General features: G+C 31.4%; 1 protein-coding gene across 1 annotated transcript; it reads left to right on the top strand.

The window, feature by feature from the left end:
- The first annotated feature begins 9,635 nt into the window (after nt 1-9,635).
- LOC125576185 (serine/arginine-rich splicing factor RSZ23-like) lies at nt 9,636-14,211 on the top strand. The gene is made up of 5 exons (XM_048735600.1): nt 9,636-9,706; nt 9,759-9,847; nt 9,938-10,120; nt 10,211-10,463; nt 12,902-14,211. Exons 1-5 carry the CDS (start codon nt 9,636-9,638, stop codon nt 12,984-12,986), a joined length of 681 nt encoding a protein of 226 aa, XP_048591557.1. The 3' UTR covers nt 12,987-14,211.
- Nucleotides 14,212-16,808: the final 2,597 nt, after the last annotated feature.

Raw genomic sequence — 16,808 nt, 5'->3', positions numbered from 1 at the left:
AGGAATAAAAAATACAATTCTCCCAAAATCCAAAACTCTTTTATTAATCAAATTAAATTGAATACAACTTTAAACTTAGATACCTATTTATAACAAATCTTTAAATTTATGAAAACCCTAATCTTAATTAAAATAGAAAAACTACTAAAATATAGAAAATATAATAAAAATAATTATCTATGTAAACTAATGAATAATAAAGACATTTGGATAATTTCCAAATATGTTGCTGTATCAGTTCTCGCCTACCAAGAAAAATTCGTCCTTGAATCTTCAACAGATTTTTCCACCTGCACAAAATCTTCACAAGTCGAATCTGCACAAATTTCGCACGAGCCAAATGTTTCATAAAATTGTTTCTGCACGAATATTACACGAGCCTGATTATGTTTGAAGTCTTATGTATAAACGAGATTTTACCCTATATTTGCACGGACTAAATTATCAAAATCGTTTTCTTCACAAACATCATAGATTGGATCTGCACAAATCTCTTTGTAGATCTCACCATCTTCATAAACGTCATAGATTGGATCACCATAGATCTCTCGATAGATCTCATGGTATTCTCTCTCGACAAAAGGACTTTCTTCCACGAATGGATAGAGATTGCAACTGCTAATCAACATGACATCCAGAATCGTTCTTCGATTAAAAAATCAAAGAGACGCAACTTTGATACCACCTGATGGAGCGGAAGCAACGATAAACAGCTCAACTAAAGAGTTATGGAACCACGCTTGGAACCTGCCAGCTCAACCAAGAGATTCTACGGAATTCTCGTTTGGGACATGCTTCTTGATTGATGAATCGAATCATCTTCGCTCTTTTATTAATCAAATCAAACTGAATACAACTTTAGACTTAGATGTCTATTTATAATAAATCCTTAAATCTACGAAAACTCTAATATTAATTAAAATAGAAAAACTACTAAAATATAGAAAATACAATAAGAAGTAATTATCTATGTAAACTAATGAATAATAAAAATATTTGAAAATTATCCAAATATCTTGCTGCATCGTAATGTCATTAGAATTTTGGTGTAGTGATAACCGCTTATATAAATGAAATAATAGCCTTTTCATATGTGTATAATGTATGTATTATTTGTACGATATATGTATAGTTAATAAAATAGACGTGACTATATATTTGAAAGGGTGCAATATATATATATATAATATATATATGTGTGTAAATTGGTGTACGTAACTTTTGATCACAAAACAGTCTCTTCCTTTTGTCATAACCAATACAAACAAACGTAAATGAAAGAAGAGTGACATACGGTGGTGATCAAAGGAAAGACGTACGGTGATCATTACAAGGAAAGGAAGAAAGGATTCGGATTCTCTTATCCATCAAAGAGAATCATAAGGACTTGGAGGTCTAAGGGAGGAGAAAATCACTTGGTGCACTGATTTCAGTTTGTCCTCATTGAGCATGGATTAAAGGTTAGTGCTTCTTGCTTCTTCTCTTAGAAAAACTATTAAGGTTGAATTAAGATATATCTAGTTTGGTCTTGAGATAGATTTTTCTTAATAGAAATCATAAAAGTTAATCTAACATGGGAAAGCTTGGATGACAAACAAGAGACTTTTGCCAGACCATCTTCGATATAGAGGAGATGTCAGCTCTACTAATCTCTATTAAAGTCAGCCAAGACAGTATCCATCACCACATCATACTTTCTACAGAGAAACTTCACTCATAAGCCAACGGCCTCACAAGAAGCAGAGCAAAGATTGACTCTCATTTAAAAAGAGTTAGACCATGATTAACCCCAGTCTAACTGGGATTCTTAGCTTCAGCTAAAAATGGTTCTTAACTTTTTTTTAGATTTTAATTAAGAAAAGTTAAGAACCGTCTCTTACATAAGATATATAAAAACCGTCTTTTATTCGAAAAATGTAAAAAAAAATATCAAATCATGAGTTAAAATTTTCGGCTAAAAGATCAGGATTAATCATGCTCTCAAGTGATCCGTGTAGAAAGAGAAAACCCAAAACAAAACAAAAGGAATCTGATATTTTTGTTGCAAAAGAGAACTTAACTCAGTCCAAAAAAGAGGAGAACTTAAGCTTTATTTAACTCAAAACAAATTAAACGAGAGATAGAACAAGAAGAACAAGTCCCAATTTGTCTTCAGAGTACACATAAAAATCAATATTAAATCTGACTAAGCAGAAATCAATATCGATCACTAGATTGAAGTTATACACAACAAAAAATCCGGCTAAACCGGACTAAATATCTCTTCTCGTCTCTCTGTGAAAGATGTAGAAAAAAGAACATAGAGATGAGAGAGAATCTTTTGCTATCTAGCTATTTCATGTTGTTACTAAAATTTAAATTTAATATGAAAATAAATAATAATTATTTATCGAACTTTTTGTATTTTCATATTTATTCATACCTAATATTACTCAACTAACTCTTACAATATTGAATTACTAGCATAACACATATACCAAGCAAAAGTACATAAAACCCAATCTAGTTTTCAGTAATCACATATTTGCCATTGAAGTATTATTAGGGATACACTTAAAAAAAAAAAAAAAAAACAAAACAAAACCCTTTCACGGGTGAAGAGGAGAGGTTGTTGCCGACAAACCTAAAATCAGGGTCATCTCTGCAACTTCGATCTCTGTGACCTCCACCTCCGTTATCTCTGACTTCAAATCCGCCTCCTCCACACTATCTCGCTGTCAACTTTCCTCTCACGACCAAATCCCTCTCTCTCTCTCTCTCTCTCTCTATGTTCACACAGTGACTCCTTCGCTGCCAGATTTTGATGCTTTCGCTGCCAGATTTTCTGGCTTGCGCCGACTAGCCGCCGTCACTCCTACGCCATCTAAGCCTCTCACTGACATCGCTGCCACCTTTGAAGAAGCTTCACCTCAGGCAACTTTTAACAAATATCATTATTATTAGTGCAAAAGCATAAACAATATTTAAAGATTTAAGAGTGTAGGAACCTTATTTTATTACCATAGGACAATTGATATTTGTAAAGAATAATAAGAATATAAATTAAAATTACAATACCGAAATATAAAAATAAAAAAAAATTACAGAGTTGAGATGGTTAATCTATTTCGTTAAATTTTAAACGCTCCGTAGTGTGATGGTTTTATAGTGCTCAGATTCCCAGGATACAATTGCATCATTGTTTCTGTTTACCATCACCGCAAAACAGAATTTATCAAAACTAATTTTGTGACGTACTCTCAGATTAAAAAAATAAAAATAAAACATCACTATTCTAAATGAGTGAAAAAGTTTCTTCTCCTTGTAGATTGTTCGTAAGTGTAATGGAGACTTGAATTATATAAGCTTTTTCCAAAGCAATAACAAAAGAAAACGTAGGCACTAATTATCATAATTAGTTTGGAACCATGACTATCAAAGTCAGAAAACGTTTCTCTGCTATCAATGAAAAGATAAATGATTCTTTTAATAATTGATTTAAATTTGGGCAAAAATATTAAAGAATATTAGACTCGACCAAATCTTAAATCCAATCCCAAGTCCAAACCCGAATCTGATACCAAACTTGGTTTAATTCATTTTGCTTTAACACACAAATATTTATTTAGGCATATCTTTTCACTATTATACCATAGTATAACCATTTTATTACTTTTCCATATTTTTTATGTGGGACATTTACTAGTTTCTCAAACATAGTCAAATTGTTAAGCTCTACAAGCTTTCCAAGTCAATGACTTTGGACCAACATTTCTCATTCAAACCAACTCTGATTTTGACATGTAGGTACACTACTTCATAGTGTCCATGATTATTCCGACGAACGTCTTCGTCCGGAAACTAACTGAAATGGTTTTTTTCGTCAAAAAACGAGTTCCAACAATGAACACGAATCTGATGACAATTATGAAAAAAGTTCCACCTTTATTCCCTCTTTGGATGTGTTGTCAAAGCTGCTTCACTTCATGTCCGAACCTGCAACTCCAAAGCTCAGTATTTCAGAAGCTATAAAAAACAAATAGAGGCATTTAGGCCTTTATTTGGAGAAGCTTTTGTCAACGGTCCCAAGCTGAAGAAAGAACGAATCCTAAGAAAGCAATGCCGCAGTTGCTAGTAGACAACATACCGCCTCCGGCTTTCGGTTTTTGCCACTTCGTTCACAATGAGGTACATTCTACCCCTTGTTCCGAGATTGATGTCACCATCCATATGTTAGCTGCTGCAAATGCTGAGTCTTCTCAGTCTATGGAATTTATTCCATCACAATACCGATCGATCCTACCACTCTTTAAAATCATCAATAATTTCATAATTTCATATGGAGCCGGGACTTCCACTGACTTATAGAAAAAAAAAATAGTTTTGACGTGATTGGAGAGACGTCCAGTTATAACTTGAATAGAAGATGAAGGGCAGTAAAAAACTAACACAAAAATTCAAAGTAAGACTTATTCTTGGTTTCACCAACCAATAGGATTGTGTTATTTCAGATTTGATATCTTTTATAAAAGGAAACAAAATATTTTTTAAGTTATATTATGTTTTTAAAATAAAATAAAAAAGTAAAAAGAGATAAATAAAAAATAGTAGTAATTACAAGAAACAAATATTTTTTTACGGGCAAAACACTAAACCCTAAATCATAAACCCTAAACACTTGAGTAAACCCTAAACCTTTGGATAAATCCTAAACTCTAAATCAAAAACACTAAACATTAAAACACTCAAGGGTTTAGGGTTTAGGATTTAGGATTTAGGATTTAAGGTTTAGGATTTAGGGTTTAGGGATTTAGGGTTTAGGGTTTTAGCGTTTAGTGTTTTTGATTTGGAGTTTACGATTAATCCAAAGGTTTAGGGTTTACCCAAGGGTTTAGGATTTATGTTTTAGGGATTAGGATTTAGGGTTTAGTGTTTAGTGTTTTGATGAAGACTTTAAAAATATTGTTTTTAATTCTTTTTTCTGTAACTACTATTTGTTTTTTACCCTTTTATTTTAAATATACAATATAACTTGTTTAGATTTTGGTTCTTTTTTTTAAAAGATATAGAATTTGAAATAATTAAATTCTATTGGTTGGTGAACCTAAAAACATAATATAACCAAAACTTGTTCTTGGGTTTACCAACCAATATGATTGTGTTATTTCATATTTGATATCTTTTATAAAAGGAAACAAAATATTTTCAAGTTATATTATGTTTTTAAATAAAAAAATAAAAAAATAGTAGTAATTGTAAAAAAAAAATACTAACCAGCAAACACACTAAACCTTAAATCCTAATCCTTAAAACTTAAATCATAAACCGTAAACCGTTGGGTAAACCCTAAACCTTTGGATAATTCCTAAACTCTATAAATCAAAAACACTAAATATTCCACAAGCTATTCCTCGATGCTCCTTCATTGCGTGGCTCGCGGTTAGGAATCGTCTCTCTACAGGTGACCGCACCCAAGCTTGGGGAGAGCACCAACACTGTCGCCTCTGTGGTGAGCCACAGGAAACGCGAGATCACCTGTTCTTCGCATGTCCGTATACATATACTGTATGGACAGAGACGATAGGATCACTGTTGCCAAGACCAAACCCAGATTGGAACATCACTATCACGATGCTCCTCTCTCGCCGACGAACCGCCGCTGTAACTTGCCTCCTACGTCTCTCCTTCCAAACTGTGCTCCACAGTGTCTGGAGAGAACGAAACAGTCGCAAACACAACAGCCTCTTCCGCTCTGCCCACGAACTTACCCGACAGATAGATAAGATTATTCGGAACAGAGTCTCGTCCCTGCGCAGTAAAAACGCGGCATTCTATAGCACTGTGATGATGGAGTGGATGGGAAGAACCACGTAGTCTATCAATTATTAGTTTTCTCCTAAGCTAATGCCTCTACCTATTTTTCCAAACTCTCCCGTATTGTAAACATTTTTTTCTTTTGTTGACAAATAAATTTAACATTTCAACAAAAAAAAAAAAACACTAAATATTAAAACACTCAACGGTTTAGTTTTAGGATTTAGGGTTTAGGTTTAAGATTTAGAGTTTAGGATTTATGGTTTTAGTGTTTAGTGTTTTTGATTTAGGAGATGTTCTTTAGTCAGTGATTTCAAATCAATAATTAATGTTTTATAATCTATCAAATTTTAAAATTTCAAAATAGTTTAAGTTGATGAATTTTAAAATCTCTGCAGTAGGCCTTAGATTTTGAATTCATTCATTTGTTCATGACAATCCATAAGAGATGATTTGAAATCAATCCAAAATACAAAGAATTTTAAAATCTTCAAAAATTGAATAACACTAGATTTTAAATACTAGATTTTAATCATTCACTGAATAACACTAGATTTTAAAATAAAATTCAGAATCATCAATTGAATAACAGTGGATTGTGTTTAGATTTAAACTCTATTAAAATAAATCAGTGAATAACATCACCTTAGAGTTTATGATTAATCCAAAGGTTTAGGGTTTACCCAATGGTTTAGGGATTAGGATTTAGGGTTTAGTGTTTTGCTGAAGACGTTAAAAATATTTTCTTAATTCTTTTTTCTGTAGCTACTATTTTTTTTTACTTTTTTTTTAAAACATAATATAATTTAATAATATTTTGTTTCTTTTTTTAAAAGATATCGAATTTGAAATAATGAAATTCTATTGGTTGGTGAACCTACCTTAAAGGTGATCCCAAGAATAACTCATCTAGTAATTGGTGTCTTTTTATTTCTTTCTTTTCTAGGATTCAGTTGTAATCCTCTTCTAGGGTTACTACAACTTTATGTTTATTGCAAACTTTTCCAAACTTAGAATTAAACTAATACTTGTATTTCTTATGCATTTTAATTGAAAGTCTTTTGTTTTTCAAAAGAAAACAAAAATCTCAAAGAGGCTACGTTTTAAAGTGATCGGTTTTGAAATATTATTATTTTGTACGTAAAACAAATTGGATGAACTTTTCTAGGGATTTAGAGATAAGGGTTACTACAACTTTGCAGACGACCTGTCCCCTTATCTCTTCTTGTTTGTGATGGAAGCGCTCTCTACACACTACACTCTTAACCCGTGCTGCTGACTCTGGCCGTATACGTCGGCATCCAAGATGCTCGAATCCTAAACTTACTCATCTATTATTTGCATACGACCTGCTGATATTCTCCAATGGCTCCCGCTGGTCTCTCAGTGGCATCTGTTCAGTTATGAGAGAGTTCAAACGCCTGAGTGGCTTGAGTATGAACCCTGATAAGTCTAAGATTTTCTTTGGAGGATACGAAGAAATAGCAGTTCAGGTCCTAGTATCGGCTCCTTTCCTACCCGCTACCTCGGTTTCCCTCTAAACCCCTCCAGGATCACAATGGCCAGTCTCCAGCCGTTTATTGATAAGATCCCCGGTAAGCTTCACTCTTGGACTGTCAAGTTATCTATCTTTAGCCGGGAAAATTCGAATGGTGGCATCTGTAATTTATGGCATGGTCAATTTTTGGAGCGCAGTATTTGTGTTACCAAAAGCTTTCTACGCGAAGATTGATTCTCTCTGCGCCGCGTTCTTATGGAACAACAAGACTTCCTCGGCGGCAGGTGCTCGTGTTGCTTGGGAAGATGTCTGCAAACCAAAATCAGAAGGTGGTGTGGGAATTAGACTGAAACAGGTCTGGAACTTCTTCTCTCATTCCGGATCCCTATGGGTTGCTTGGTTGAAGAACAATGTATTTGGGAGGAAGGATTTTTGGCTCACACAAGATTCTCCAAGATTCTCTCCTACTGTGAGGAGTATGCTTCAGCTCAAGCCTATGCTAAATGATTTCTTGCGTTGCCTGGTTAGGAACGGCATCTCCTCCTCCTTTTGGTACGACACTTGGACTCTGTTAGGTCCTCTGATTTTTGTGTTAGGAGAACAGGGTCCGCGTATGTTGAGAATTAGAAAGGACGCTACAGTTTCTGAAGCGGCTCGCGATGGTAATTGGGTGCTTCCATCTGCTAGATCACCAGAAGCGGTGACTCTCCAAATAGTTCTCACGACTCTTCCTCCTCCATCTCCAGTTAACGGAAGTGATCAGTTCCTTTGGCGTAAAGCTGATGGAAGCTTTGGGCCATCCTTCTCTTCTAAGACCACTTGGGAGCATATTCGACATCACTTTCCTACAGTCTTTTGGTCCAAGGTTGTATGGTTCAGAGAGAATATTCCCCGTAATGTGTTCATAACGTGGCTAGTCTTGTTGAGAAGACTTCCCATTCGTGACCGTCTTCGTCGTTGGGGTTTAAATGTTCCAGCTTCGTATGTGTCGTGCTCAGAGGCGGACCTACGTTGACAAATAGGGTTGCAGCTGACACAGGTTAAAAATAAGTAAGAACATGTTTAACATGTACGGTTGAAGATTAGGTAGTTCATTTGGTTAACTATCCTATCATCTGACACCCCTTTTCTCTGGTTCAAAGCATCTGAAGCGTAAGGTTTTTTTCATTTTCCTTAACTATTGTTATACTGGGCCAAAGCCCACATTATCTGACACCCATAATAATTGATTCTGGGTCCGCCACTGGTCGTGCTCTATGGTGTCTAGACACACCATCACCACTTCTTTGAGTGTGAATTCTCTTCCACCTTTTGGAATCACTTTGCGCAAGGAATCATCCCTGATGTACCCTCAGACATTCACTCTGCTGCAGCTTTAATCTCTCTTAATCGCCTTGGTCCTCAAGCCTCTGCAGTGATTAAGCTTATACTGCAATCCACCATCTACCTTATCTGGAGGGAACGCAACTCTCGTATTTTCACCTCCGTGTCCACCCCTGCTGAAGGTCTTCGCCATGCCCTGGACCGTCTAATCCGAGATTGCTTACTCTCCTTCCCGTCTCCTGACGTGTCTCCATTTTTGCTGCTGTTTTACCTGTCTTTTAGACCTCCTTAATAGCCTGTTCTTGAGTTTTGATTGTTTTAATTTCTTGCATAATAAGTTGTAACCAACATTTAAAATCTGAAAATGGTATAAATTTAACATGTTACCAAAAAAAAACTTTTCTAGGGATTCTAAAGTTAAATATTTGGACCCGTTAATCTCGTTGACTGGCACCCAAATTTTATAGTCTTTACCTAATTTAGTTAAAAAATCTGTTTTTACGCAACTTCTGTTGGATATCTATACTATACTAAAAGCAAGATATCCTCAATGGAAAGGATGCCACCTAAGATTAAAAATTCGGACCAATTAGAAGTTGTTTTTCTGCCATGTCATTTAAGTAGACTTATAATGGGTTTTGTTTAAATAATAATTCAGCCCAGCCCCACTCTTTTTAAAAACTCTTTTACGGCTTAGCTTTGAGAGTCATAACTCTTCCACTTCTCTCTTTTCCGATCTATGAGTTTTAGCTTTACTTTGATCTCTTCTGATCAATCAATGATTTGCATTCCTAATTGTCGTCTTCAAAACTGTAACTTCTATATGACGATTCACTTTTCACGTAATCCTCCACTATATATACGATGCTCCAGATTTACACGGCTGCGATATATATTCATCACTCTTCACCACATATACCTCTATATGAGTGACTCTTAAAAGTCCCTAAACCCATCAACGCAACAATCTCTCCCACCGTCTTTTTCCGATGACCTGGTCCCCATATCCTCCCAGAACCGGATGCTAATTGGTCTTCAACTAATCTTCATCGACGAGAAGATATTCAATTTCGATTCCTTGAGCTTAAACCTGTATTAATTGTTTGATCTAAGGTTTGCACTTTTAATTGTTATTATTGTGCAGTGTTTGGGTTGCAAGAAGACCACCTGGTTACGCTTTTCTTGATTTTGAAGACTCAAGGGACGACCGCGACGCCATCCGTGACTTAGATGGTAGCAAATAAGAATCTTTTTAAAATTAACAGAGTGAAGCTAATGTGTTATTGTGTGGGTTTAAGAGTTTGATATTTTTGTTTATGTCAGGCAAGAATGGATGGAGAGTAGAGCAGTCTCATAACCGTGGCGGTGGTGAAGGCCATGGTGGTGGTCGTGGAGGAGGTGATGGTGGTCGTGGCAGTGTTTCGGTTGCAAGAAGACCACCTGGTTATGCTTTTCTTGATTTAGAAGACTCAAGGGACGCCCGCGACGCCATCCGTGACTTAGATGGTAGCAAATAAGAATCTTTTTAAAATTATCACAGTGAAGCTGATGTGTTATTGTGTGGGTCTAAGAGTTTGATATTTTTGTTTTTGTCAGGCAAGAATGGATGGAGAGTAGAGCAGTCTCATAACCGTGGCGGTGGTCGTGGAGGAGGTGATGGTGGTCGTGGCCGTGGTGGTTCTGATTTGAAGTGCTATGAGTGTGGCGAGTCTGGTCACTTTGCATGTGAATGCCGCTCCTGTGGTGGTGGTGGCGGCTTTAGGAGGGGTCGAAGTCCTTCTCCTCGTGGTCGCAGCCGTAGCCGAAGTCCTCCAAGATACAGAAAGAGCCCAACCTATGGAGGGCACAGGTTCTTTGTTATTTGACATATATATATATATATATATATATATTTTAGCGAAAAAAGAACTAGGTGTTCTTAGAAATAAATAATCTGTCAGATAAGTTATTTTCTGATGAACGATCACCTTTGTGTGGTCAATTAAGAAACAAAATGAAAAGGGGAAGGGTGGGCATTCAAAAAATTGAAGTTGGGACCAATACCACCTAAAATGAGTTCTGCATCACTCCAAATACGTAAGAACAATACTAGGGAAAAAAACAAAGAAAAGATTAAACTACATTTTTTCCGTAACAGAATATTAAACTACATTTCCAGTATTAGTTAGAGTGTCAGTCATATTAGTTATTTTTGGATTCCGAATTGAAATATATCTTATAGCTACACAACATCTGTTAAATGGGACAAAGATTATAATTTCATGTTACAGTTACATATACAGTAGAATTTCTATAAATTAATACTCGATAAACTAATAAACACGATAAATTAATTAAAAAATTCAATTCCGAGTTGGCCATATTCAAAAAACGACACAAATCGATAAAATAATAAAATAATAATTTTTTTATAAAATCTAATGTAAATATATAATTCTATTATAGTCATAAATTAATAATTCATATATATAGTGTTTATATAACTACAAACAAATCATTCTATTATTTGTTTTATATTCACAGTGATGTTCTATTTTATTTTTCTTAATAGTTCAATATATTTTGATAATATTTGGTAAAATTATATCTAAAACTACATTTAAATTATATGAAACATATCGTACACACCAAATAGTATAACAAAATAAAATAAGTGTAATTTTTCAAAATTTAATTAATATATGTATGACATAATCAACTATTTCTCTTATTTTATATAAAAATATTGAGAATTTGTACTCCCTACACACAACATTTACCCTATTTACACTCCATACCTTATTTCCCCCCCCCCCCCCAATTTTCCCCCCCCATCATTACCGTTTTCCCCCCATTCTATGGTATCCCACTTTGTTTAGTATATTGAGCTAATTTGGTCAAAAATATATTCTAAAAATAGAAAAATTCTAAAAAAATTTTTTTTTGTCAATTAATAACTCTGTAAATCAATAAATTCCATATTCCCAATATTATTAATTTATAGAGTTTTTACTGCATATTTATTTTAAAATAATAAATAAAACTTTTAAAATTAGATTTTGACAGTTACGTTCAATGTTTGATTTTTTATATAATTTTTTGGTTCTAATTGTATATGTCTGGGTGTTTATGAAATTATATTCGGTTTTCGATCAGTTATTTCAATTTATGTTTGATTAATAAAATTGACAACCGGTTAATACATGAAATTTATTTTATTCCAAATAACTTCAGTTTTTGAAAATTTCTGGTTATTTAGAATAAATATACCGGTCGGATAAAATACAAGGTAATCACTGTTTCCATATAGGAATATGGGTCTACATTCCCCATATTTATTGCTTAGTCGTGTTAATATTAGGCCTGAGACTTTTATCCGAGATCCGGATTCGATTCGAGATTGGATCCGGATCCGATCCGAAAATCCGGATATCCGGAAGGGCCGAATCCGGATCCGGATAATAAAATGTTGGATCTGTCAAAGCCGGATCCGGATCCGGATATTTTAATTTTTTAGTCCAGATATCTGGATCTGTAAGTTTTATTTATAACTATTTCAAAAATAGTAATATCTATATATAAAAATTAATTGTATTTAATATATTTCATTTTTATAATAGTATATGTAAATTTTATGTAAATAATATTATACATAGAAATAATTAAAGACATTATATATTTTTTATTTTTAAATTATTGTTAATATTTTATATATACTAATATTATTTTTTATTTATTTTAAGGATCCAAATCCGGATCCGGATCCTTATCCGGCGGATCCATAATTTAACTATCCTTATCCGGATCCGGGATTCTCGGATATCCGGGTGTCGGATATCCTTCTAAAAATTGTACTATCCGGCGGATATCCGATCAGTCCCAGACGGATTCAAAATTGAAAATCTGTTTTGTAATAACACAATGTGTTAAATGGATAAATATTAAAATTTCATATTTTATTTTCAAATCAAACAAAAACATAAAAAATAAATAATAAATAATCAGAAAACAGGTTAAATAGATATGTAAACATTTACAAAATTTAATAAAATATTAAAATAAAACAATTAACATATTAAGTCAAAAAATCAAAATCAAAATTTTAAAGAAAAATATATAATCCGCGCGTAGCGCGGAAACGGACCTAGTGTATTTATAATGATTGTTAACAAGGAAACAACAAAATGTATTGCAAAAGTAAGATAAACAAGAATTTTCTGCAGGGAAAAGAGAATCTTTTATCACTTTTCTGAATCATGAAATCTGCTGTTTATAATGCTTTACTATGTTTCATATTCATCGTTTCAGGTCATATTCAAGGTACCACGACATACCCTCAGCTACCACTGGTGCTACAATTGGTTACTTGATAAAAATTAAAACTCCTCTTTAAGTCTTTTCTGGCTAATAAACTTTTCTCTCTTTTCTTGGGGCTAAATTATGAAGTGTTGACATATTCTTTCAATATGTTTTGAACTTCTAGCATTAGACATCATGGGGATTTCGTTGTATAGGCCGCGACGTTTTACTTTATCACTTTTATTGGGTCGAAGACCTACCCCTATCGGTAGGTTCTTGATGGGTTTCGAACTGGTTATAATAATCAAAATAATCAAGAAACAAGAGTTTTTCGTAAGAGAACTTTGCAGAATCCTTTTAAAAACTAGATTTTATACTCAATCTTTATTAATAATTAATTTAATTTTATAATAACTTTTAAACTAATTATTTAATTGATTTGTATAATTTTTTATATGAAATATGATTTGTTTATTTGTTGTTTATATTATTTATGTTTATTTTTAACTATACCTTCTTATTAGCTATTTAGTTATTAAATGTAATAATTATGTTTATAAACATATTCATAATTTTTGAAAAATATTAATTTATATTTTAAAATATTATATAAATTGCTTGATCCATGTAAACTGTTAATTCATTATAATATTTAATCATACATTTTACATATATTTTATTTGAATAATATAAACGATTGAATTATATGCATAATATTTAATTTTTCTTTGTAGTCAGAAAAACTTTACAATTAATTTGCAAAATATATATATATATTTGTATTTTAAATATTATATTAAATTTTTTGATGCATGTAAACTGTTAATACATTATAATATTTTATCATACATTTAACATATATTTTATTTGAATAATATAAACGATTGAACTATATGCATAATATTTAATTTTGCTTTTATACAAAATGTAAAATTTAAATAAAAACTAAACTATTATTAAAGTATTAATATTTTTATTACTAAGAAAGAGGTGGCTATTTTGGAGATGGTCTAAAACCAACCCTTTTTCTTTTAATGTTAAATTTAGTGTTTTTTTTTCTCTAACCAAACTCTGAAAATGACAGTATTATAGTGTGATTTCTTCTTTTTTTTTTGTTTGCTACAGTGTCATGCTATATTTGGTGATATATATAGCAACGGCAAAACTCCTTTATTCCAAACTGTTATTCTTTTGTTAAATCAAATTTGTTTATTTAAGTATTGTTTAACTATAGATAATTACATTTGATTTATATTACCTTTTATAATTGCATCAGTTATTTTAAATAAAAATAAAAATAAAAATTATTTTGTTTAAGTATATTTAATATAAAATATTAATTTATGTAAAACAAATATAAACTAATTTTAAAATACATAATAAACTTTAATTTAAACACTTGAAATTAAATTAAGAAATCGAAACTAATATCTTAATATAATATTTTATTATATAATATATTTATATTTTAAAACTATTAATATTTTAATATAATATTTTTTATATAATATATTTTGTTATATAATATATTTATATAATAATTAGTATTTATCAAAACTATTAAACCAAAAAAACTTAATTAGTAATATGATAATAAACAATATTTTTTAGTGTTATATTTAGTCTTGTTGTTGGAAACTAAAAAAATAGTGCTAAAGTTACATTAAAATAATATGATTTTGACATTAATACTATCATGGGTTGGAGATGCCTTAAACTTGCCTTTAAATCCTTGATTGGTAAAGCATTAGCATTAGCATTATGCTCTACATTATCCAATCAACAATTGTTAGAAAAGCATTTAGAGAAACATTTACTAAATGCTAATGTTATCCAAATGCTCTCTAGGCAATGCTCTCATATGAAGCTTTATAATAACATTTGCATTTATAATTTATAAAATTAAGGAAAATATATAATTAATTTATTTATTTATTTAATAATATCATAAAATTATTTTTATATCGAGAAAATAAAATTTTGATTTCTAAAATTAATTTACAATAAATATATTTTGTTTAAAAATAATATTTCACATTTAAAATATAATTTAATTTATATAATATAATATAATTTTTTAAAATGTAAAATATTATTTTAAAAATATATATTTTAATCATAAAATTTATTTTAAAATAATAATTTTTGATATAAACATAATTTTAAAATTATTAAATAAAAGAAATTAATTATATATCTTTTTAATTTTATATGTTAATATATATTTATATATATATATATTAGAACCCCTGTTCAGAAACTCGTTAGGTGCTACGCGTGCAGTGCACCCGGACCTAGCGATTTATCGAAAAAATGGAAAAAAATCGGGGAATATGCGGGACAGAATTTTATGTATTTTATACGTATAGTACTCTATTTATACGTATACTTCAAGATAATACATTTTATGTAACAAGTTTTCTAAAGTTCTAGAGATATAGTTTGGTCTAGTGGTTTTTGAGTGTTAGTTAAGTTTGCAATTTACGTGTTCAAAGAGCAAAAAACCTATTCTATTTTTATTTTTAATGTTTTTTTTTTAATGAGTGACAAAACAGTAATTAAGTCTTCTTCTTTTTTTACACATTGTTCTTGTTTTCTGCATTTTCCACCATAGCTAACATAATAAATCTATTACCAATCACTTAAATTCTGTTTTTTTCTACTTGTTTGTTCTGTCTCTTATTTCATATTCGATTTCAAGCATTAAAACCAAAAAAAAAAAAAATTTGATAAATCTGATTTTTCAACTGATTTTGACGAATTTGCCACGGTGAGTTGCTGAGGAACGAGTACTCGTCCGATTAAACGTCCGATTAAACGGTAACTCGGGCGAGTTTTAGAACATGGATTAGAACTATATTTATTAAAAATAAATATATTATATATTATATACTAATTTTTATAATAATTTTAAATAGTATATTCATATTGTTCTACCAATCATTCTAATAAACAGTTTAGCAAAAATATACAGCTCCTACAGCATACTGCTACTGCTAATGTTCAACTACTCAAAGTCAAGGCCTAAGTTATTATTATTAGCTATAGGGTTTTAGGCATATATATATTGGCTTCCTGTAATGCTAGCTTTGTATTCGGTAACTTGTACATCTTCCAATATCACTATTTCTCTTTATTACTAAATATAACCAATTTGATAAACTACATTATTAAATCTTTATATTATCTTACGTTTATTCATCGGTTTTTGCATCTACTCTTTTTTCACATCCATAACATCTGAAGACTTCGCAAGAAAGTAGATTCTTAGCTATTTTTCCGAAGCCCTTTCTCAAAAAAAATATTATTTTTTCATCCAAATTTAGATAGCAAAACTCATTACTAATAATCAGGAAAACGTGTTCTAGAGCCTCGTTCAGTTTTAAACTTATTTTGTTACCAGTTTTTCATCTAACATTTTGTCAACTAACATTTTGATGATTGATATAAATTAATAGAAGTGGAAGCTAATCTGATGAATCCGTGCGACGATATCTTTGGTATGGAAGGACAATGTGGCGGACCCAAGACATGCGAAAAGTTATATTCGAAGGGTATGGACAAGAGGCCTCCACGTTGCGAATGCACAAATTCTGGAAAGAATACTTATTCTTGTGTATGTAAATTGTGTTAGTAAATGCTAGGTTATCTATACTAGCTTCATTATCACAACAACTCTACTTTCTTCTATTCATTAGGGGCGGGTGAACAACTGAAAACCAACAGAAAATATCTTATTTTTAATATATGTTTTAAATATTTAGTTTACTTTCATTTAGAATATTTTTTATTGTTCTTGCTAAAAATAACATGTTCATATAATTCACAAGGAAAATGCTTAATTAATATAATTATTTTCTTTAGAATATTTTACAAACATTTACTATACAAATAAGTAAAATAAAATTATTTCTAA

Source organism: Brassica napus, chromosome A7 (genome assembly GCF_020379485.1).
Source record: "Brassica napus cultivar Da-Ae chromosome A7, Da-Ae, whole genome shotgun sequence".
NCBI lineage: Eukaryota > Viridiplantae > Streptophyta > Magnoliopsida > Brassicales > Brassicaceae > Brassica > Brassica napus.
Note: the sequence above shows the minus strand (reverse complement) of the source record. Positions and strands in the feature narration are given on the sequence as shown.